General features: G+C 38.2%; 1 protein-coding gene across 3 annotated transcripts in view; it reads left to right on the plus strand.

The window, feature by feature from the left end:
- The window catches only part of CIBAR1 (CBY1 interacting BAR domain containing 1), a 29,979-nt gene that overhangs the window by 270 nt on the left and 21,863 nt on the right, over nt 1-7,846 (plus strand). For all 3 annotated transcript variants that reach the window (XM_006161280.3, XM_006161279.3, XM_006161278.3), the window contains exons 2-4: nt 363-597; nt 3,142-3,210; nt 3,881-3,982. In XM_006161280.3, coding sequence (XP_006161342.1) covers nt 363-597; nt 3,142-3,210; nt 3,881-3,982 — 406 coding nt within the window. The remainder of the gene's footprint in view (nt 1-362; nt 598-3,141; nt 3,211-3,880; nt 3,983-7,846) is intronic.

Raw genomic sequence — 7,846 nt, forward strand, 5'->3', positions numbered from 1 at the left:
CCGGGACCGACGGGTGATCCCCCCCCCATGTCCCCCCGGCTCCGGTCCCCACGCTGTCGGGGGCGCTGCTGGAGCATGAATGGGAGCTGGGCGCCCGAGCCGCGCAGCACAGAGCAACCCGAGCTGCCGCCCTCCGCGGTGGGGCCCTCCCGGCCCGCACCTCTTAGTTTCACTGTGCGGATAGGGAGGCCAGGCCCCGAATCCGGTTCTGGAGGATGGGAGACTGCCTCAGGAGATAGTGGGATGGCTGGTGATTTTGACCCTTCGAAATTGTAAAATGTCCCGGGGAATGTTTGTCAAATTGGCCTTGAAGCCATCGCCTCTCTAAGGAGATGTTTTGATTTTGTCACCTTTTTCTCTAGGGACGCTCAAACGAGACAACTGCAAGATGCTGTCACAAATGTGGAGAAGCATTTTGGAGAGCTGTGCCAAATCTTTGCTGCCTATGTGCGGAAAACTGCCAGGCTGCGAGACAAAGCAGACCTCTTGGTGAATGAAATCAACGTGTATGCCTCTACAGAGACCCCACATTTAAAGCAGGGCCTGAAAAACTTTGCAGATGAGTTTGCCAAACTTCAGGATTATCGACAAGCCGAGGTATGAAGTGAGGTCACAGCGTCATTGTTATGAGCCGTGAAGTAGCAGATGAAGGAGCCCTGAAGACTTTCCAAGTGTAATCTACCTAACTGCAGTGGCGAACCCACACTTGATGATTAACGTACATTCTCATGTCGGTAACCTTGTGTGAGTCTATTCAAGGGACACTTTATCTGGTTTATTTTATTTTTACCATTCTCAAACTAAACTTTAGGGTATCTTGAAGTCTTAATTTTCCCCACTTCATTTGCCAACTTTGGGCCAAGGGGTGGCCCATTTATAGGGGGTGGTAAACAGAACCACTGAGGGGGAAAAGAAGCATGATATGATATCTTGTGTGCACGTAAGTACACTTCAGAATCCAACTGGAGATGGGAAAGGTTGGGAGGGGTACCATAAATGAATCTGAAACATCGCTGATTCCTGTGCCCTAGGAACTTGATCACTGGTGTTCATTCACCAAAAATAGTCTTCAGTTGTGGTTTATATTATAGAAGCAAAACAGTAGTGACACACTGTGGGATTTTTTGTTTTTTGTTTTAGGTGCCAGGAAGGTTGTTCTTGTGATTGTTTTCTTTCTTAAAACCCACCTTTTTATCTTTAATACCTACTAAGCACTTTCACTTATATTCGTTCTCTGTTTCGAGACACAGGTTAATTTGTCAGTTTACCCAGTTAAAATTGTATTACCATTTTGTGCTTTGCTCATTGCTGGCTCTGGTCCTTTTTAAAAGCTTGAAAAACAAATTTCGATTATCAAAAAATGAGACTAATCATCTTTGGACCCCTGGTTGCTATCCACACAAAAACATGAGTAGTAATCCCAGTACTTTTTGGGAAAATGTTGAATTCTTGTCATAAGATTTTTCTGTAATTGATAACTCAGTTATACATGATAACTGGGGAGTTAATGTTTTAAACATAATTTATCTTCACAGATAATCCTAAAATCCTATTTTAGCCAATAATCTCAATGTCCTTTTCTAGGAAACATTGATGCTATTTATTAAATAGCAAAGTGAATTGGTTTACATTTGTTCTCCTTTTATTTCCCTTGCTTACCAAATGGTGGAGGTGCTAATGAACAATGACAAAAGGTAGGCAACAAAAAGGAGAACAGAAAAAGAACTAGATAGTCCTTATACTGAAAAGCCAGTGTAAGGATTATGAGAAATGGTTTAGACTATTCTATCCTGAATATTCATGGTTTAGATTTGAAGCTTCGTGATTTTTAAGTGTTTGATGGGAACTTGATTTTTTTCACTCTCCTAAAATCTTTTAAAAGATTGTACATGTATGTGCATTTTGTTTACAATAGCTAAAGAAACATTAACATGGAATGAAGTATCCTCATTTGTTATTTAAACATGTATCAAAGAAGAGTCTTTTCTTGCCATGAAAATATTTATTTTAAGCAATTAAATATATCACTGTATTACCTACCCCCAAAGAATTTTAATGTCCAAGACTTATTTTTTCTTATGCTACATTTATAATACTTGCCTTTAAAAGAAATAAAAGAGGTTTCTTTAGTGCTTTTCATTAGTATTACTAGTAAATGAAATGCTCAGTAGTGATTAAAAAAAAAAAAAAAACTACAGGGACCAACAGATGGTGTAATAGCTATGTCACTGGACTCCCATGTCGTTGACCATGGTTCGAGTCCCAAACCCGGTGGCTTAAACTCACGCCAGGCATGTGTGAATGCATGCGCAAGATCCCTAGAGGAGAAAGGAGGAGAAGGGATTGTAGTGTGGCCATTCCCCTGGGGGGTGATTTCTCGTTTTCTGTCTCTCTGTCTCTGTCTTTCTGGCAAGTGCACGTGCCCTATAGCAAAAACCTCCCCCCCCCCAAAAAAAAAATGCAATGTGTAAGAAAACTTTAATTCAAAATGAAAAAAAAAGAGCTCAGCCATGCAGTTTGACAACTCAGCAATACTACTTTGCTTTCGAGGTAATGATATTTTGTGAATGGCTTCTCAGAAAACCTTGCAGCTAATTCATTGATGCTTTTGAGGATTGTATTGCTTTAAATATTTCCAGTATGTTTTAGCTTTCAGTGGATTTTTTTTCTAGAAAATTGGACAGTACCAGTTCAGAAATAGTATCTGTGAGGTATCTGCACTGTTCAAAACACACTATAAATGGTTTTTGTATTACAAGTTGAGATGTCATAAAACGTATCCTAAAATGACTACTTTTTGATATAAAAGTAATTTAAGATGATAGTGTGGAAAGGATGAACCCCTGGAAACCTGTATCATTTTTTGGTCATCTTACACATCAGATGCTTTTCTGCTTGCACTATTACTCTACAGCTTAACAGTCTTTAATGTGTGAGTTTTGATTCTGGTCTTAACAATTTCTAGTAATTATCCCTTCATTTATAAGGGTAGGTTAAACAGTGCCATTTTAATTGAAAACTTTAAAAAATTAATATGTATAGTAATTATGTTCAGATGTAACAGCAAAGGTTTATTTCAGAATTTAAATTTTGATATGTCTATGTTTCTTTTCAGTTATATTTTATAATGATTTTTAATAGGTTGAAAGACTTGAAGCCAAAGTAGTTGAACCTTTGAAAGCTTATGGAACCATTGTAAAAATGAAACGGGTAGGTAAACCCACTCTCCCTCCCATTATGAGGTATCACCATTCTCCTTTTAATAAAAGTTCAAAGTAGTGTCATTCTTTTTACATACTTTGAAAGATCATTTCTTCTCAAAAAAAAAAAAAGATCATTTCTTAGATCTTTGAGAAGGAAATATTTTTATTGAGTTTACTAAGTATACTAAAGTAGCAGTATAACACATTATTTTGGAAGCTTTAAAATGTTTAATATTTAGAGTCATGAAGAACATATAGATAGAAATTATTTTACTAAATGAATGTATGTTTATATTTTTGTTTTAAAGCAGGGGATAACATTTACTTTTACAATGAGTGTGACAAAGTCCTATTTTTAAAATCAACTTAAGGGGGCCGGCAGGTGGCATGGTAGTTAAGGGCACTGGACTCCCCCATGGCTGACAGCAGTTTGAATCCTGGACCTAGCAGCTTTCTCTCTCTCTCACTCTGTCCTTCTCTGGTCAGATTGGAAAATAGATTAATTAATTAATTAATTAATTCTTTAAAAATCCATTTTATTAAAGTATAATTTGCATGAAGCAAAATTCTCCCATGTGTATACTCATTAATTACCACAACCAAGAAGTGTTCTAAAGTGTATATTTTATTTCTTAAATAAGAAATCTTTATTAACAAAAAAATATGTCTTTTTGCAGGATGACCTCAAAGCCACATTAACAGCAAGGAATCGAGAAGCTAAGCAGTTAAGTCAATTAGAAAGAACACGTCAGCGAAACCCATCTGATCGACATGTTATTGTATCCTTTGAATTTTGATCTTTAAAAAATGTTTTGTAAGGTATGCAGTACAGATATAAATGTATATGGAAATTATGCATTTCTAATTTTAAGTATCTGGAGAATTCCAGTATAAAGGTTGAAAGAAACATGCACTTAAGAATTCTCATTATAGGGATCAGCTGTTAGTGTAATGGCTATGTCGCTGGACTCACACGTAGTCAACCGCGGTTTGAGTCCCGGACCTGGTAGCTTAAACTCATGCCAGGCGCGTGTGCGTGCATACCCAAGATCCTGGGAGGAGAATGGAGGAGAAGGGACTGCAGCGTGGCCATCCCCCCTGGGGGGTGATTTCTCGCTTTCTGTCTCTCTGTCTCTCTCTGTCTGGTGAGCGCATGCGCCCTATAGCAAAAACCTCTCCAAAAAAAAAAGAATTCTCATTATAGAAATTAGTTAATTTTAAAGAGATTATACCACCTGATACAACCTACTATATTGTCTTAAACAATAAACTTAAAAAAAACCCTCATACATGTAAATATTATAGAGGGGCTAACAGGTGGCTTGTAGATTAAGGTGGCTGAATCCCACATGGGTGCACATGAGTGGCTACACAGTTCAAGTCCTGAACCTGGCAGCTGGAAAATCATACCAAGCATGTGTGCACATGTGTGTGCTCAAAATCCTAAGAGGAGAATGGTGGAGAAGGGAATGCAGAGTAGCTACCTCCCTGGGAGGAAGAGTGATGTCTCATTCAGCACCCCATGCTCTCTGATGAGCGCATGTGCTCCATGGCAAACAAAAACAAGTGCAGATGTTTTCATAAAGAATAAATTCAAAATTGAAATTTTTTTCACATAGTGATGACTAAATGTTGATTATAAAAGTAACTTGACCCATTGGGGTATGCTTTCTGGTCTTCCTCCCTGTCTCATGAACACACCTTTGACAATTAAAAAAAAAAAAAAAGGAAGAGATCTGGGTCAGCAGGTGGCAGGGAGGTTAAGGCACTGGATCCAACATGGCCAACTGTGCAATTCAAACCCCAGACTGGTGGCTTGAAAATTATGCTGGGTATGTGTGTGTGCATACCCAAAATCCTAAAAGGAGAATGGAAGAAAAGGGATTGCAGCATGCTCATTCCACCTAGGGGGTGATTTCTCATTTCCTCTCTCTCTTTCTCTCTCTCTCTCTCTCTCTCTCTGTCTCTCTCTCGTGAGTCCACACGTCCTTATAGCAAAAGTGAAAGAAAAAAATCTCTCATGAATTCTAATGTATCAATGCCTTGCCCACTTCTGAGAAAAGGAAAGAAAAAACTTTTGATTCTTACAATTCTATTTTTTAAAATGCTATGTGAAACACAATTATAACTTCTAGCCAAGCTCTTCAAAAGATTTAAAAATTTAACTGAGGTCCATAGGTGGACATAAAAGGATCCAGAGAGGAGTGTCTATTCTAACAAGGTTCTTAATGACTATTTCTTATAATGACTATTTCTTAAACTAGTATGTGCCTTGGTCTTGACTAAACAAACATACATAACAGTATCCTGTTAATTGCCAGCAGCTGGAATTGGCTAAACTCTGTACAAAGCACTAATACCTGCTATCTCTGTTTTTCATTCTTCCTTATATTTGTCTCCTTCCCACTTCCTTAAAGTTGTTATCGCCCAGAAACCATATAAATAGCTTTTGGGAGGCTGTTGATCTGGAGCACCTCCATTCCTGATGGAATTCCCTTGAGCATTGACTTGAGCCTGCACCAACTGCCTGGTCCTTCTTCCTTTGGACCAAAAGTACATAGTCCAGCCTTGTACTACACAAAGATTGACAGCCATAGGACTGGAAGTCTTCATTGGTTGGGATAGGAACAGCTAGATAGTCTTTGAGGCTTAATATCTACAAACTGAAAATTATGAAGTCTATGTTATAAACAAGTCAGAAAAACCTGGAAAATTCATGACAGACTATTAGAGATCAAAGAAGAGGCCAGGGAGTCATCACCAGTTATTTAAGAATTAAAATGGAGATTGGCATCAGCCAATAGCAAGAAGGTTATAGTGTTGGATCCCACATAGCTAGCTGTGCAGTTTGAGTCCCGGACCCAGTGGCTTGAAAATCACACTGGGCATGTGCCCAAAATCCTGAGAGGAGAATGGAGGAGAAGGGATTTTAGCATGGCCATCCCTGCTCAAGAGTGCTTTCTCACTTTTCCTCTCTCTATTTCTCTCTCTCTCTCTCTCTCTCTCTCTCTCTCTGGAGAGCATGCATCCTAGAGCAAGGGGGGGTGGAAAAGAACTAAACCAGAAATCAAAACTTTGGGATTTTTTTTTCTTTTTTTTTTGATGGGGGTATATGAAGGCAGGTAAAATGCAACATTTGGAATCCTGAGCAGTTGACAAGACTGAATTAGGAATACTGATATCAATAACACAGAAATGAATCTATTCCTAAAATGAACTGTTTTCTGATGTAGATGCTTTGCTGTAAACACTGCTGTGGAAGTCAGTCATAGGGCATAGATGAAGAGGTCTGTGGGTCTATATAGGGGGAAATAAATGTAACAACTGAGATTATTGCTGTAGGTGAATTGATTTGTTCACTGAGTAAGAGCTGTAATTTATGGATTTTGACAACCTGAAACCAGAAAATAAAGGACAATTCACATACAAAATGTATTTAATATAAAAATATCTAATTATGGGATTTCTGTTAGTATAGACTGTTAAAATCAATCTGACTATTCAGGAGTACATTAAAATTCAATATGTGAAATAATATGAATTCCCTCTGATAGAAGATAGGGCAAAGAACTCCAGGGCTCTGCCTTCTACCCACCAACAAATATACATAGTTGAGAACAGTCCCAAGTGGCTTCTAAATAAGCTACCCATAATGCAGTTTGAAAAACAGTGATCTGGTTTACCCTTTAATAAAGAATTTTAGATTCTTGGCTAGTTACATATAATCTACTATTTATCTTTATTCAGAATTTTATCTTAATATTTTAATCAAAAACATTTCCTGTCCAAATTGGTACAACTTGAATTTTCAATGAAATAAAGAAAAATTAGAAATCTACATTCTTGGGCCAGCAGATAGTATAGTGAAGGTTGCTTGGTCCAACATGATTGACTACACAGTTGGAATCCTAGACCTAGCAGCTTGAAAAGCACACTGGGCATGTGTTTGAGCATGCCCAAAATCTAGAAAAGAAAAATGGAGGAGAAGGGATTATGGCATGACCATCCCTCAAGGGGTGATGCTTCCTCACTTTACCCCTCTATCTCTGTCTCTCTCCCGCAATCACATACATCCTTATGGCAAATTATACAAAAAAAGAAAGAAAAGAAAGAAAGAAAGAAAGAAAGAAAGAAAGAAAGAAAGAAAGAAAGAAAGGAAGGAAAAAAAGAAAGAAAGAAAGAGAGAGAGAGAGAAAGAAAGAAAGAAAAAAAGAAAGAAATAAAGAAATAAAGAAAAAGAAAGAAAAGAAAAACCCACATTATCTTTGCTAAACATAGCTCTGCAACTTTGAGTTAGCATGCTAAGTAGAGAGACTTTCAGAAATGAACTATTGCTGTAGGGTGATGATACAGATGTCCCGGGCCAGCCAATGGCATGGTAGTTAAGACAATGGACCCCACCTGACCACTGATAACACAATTCAAGTCCTGGACTCTGTGGTCTGAAAAACATACCAGGCACATATGCAAGCATGTCCAGAATCCTAAAGGGACAAAGAAATAGAGGAGAAGGGATGTGGTGTGACAGTCCCCTTTGGGGGGATGCTTTGTCACTTTGCCTCTCTCTCACTCTCTCTCTGGCAAAAATTAAAAAAAAAAAAAAAAAAAAAGGGACACCCAGATAGGGGAATGGCTAAATGCCG

This window comes from Tupaia chinensis, unplaced genomic scaffold (genome assembly GCF_000334495.1).
Source record: "Tupaia chinensis unplaced genomic scaffold, TupChi_1.0 Scaffold138407_1, whole genome shotgun sequence".
Lineage (NCBI taxonomy): Eukaryota > Metazoa > Chordata > Mammalia > Scandentia > Tupaiidae > Tupaia > Tupaia belangeri.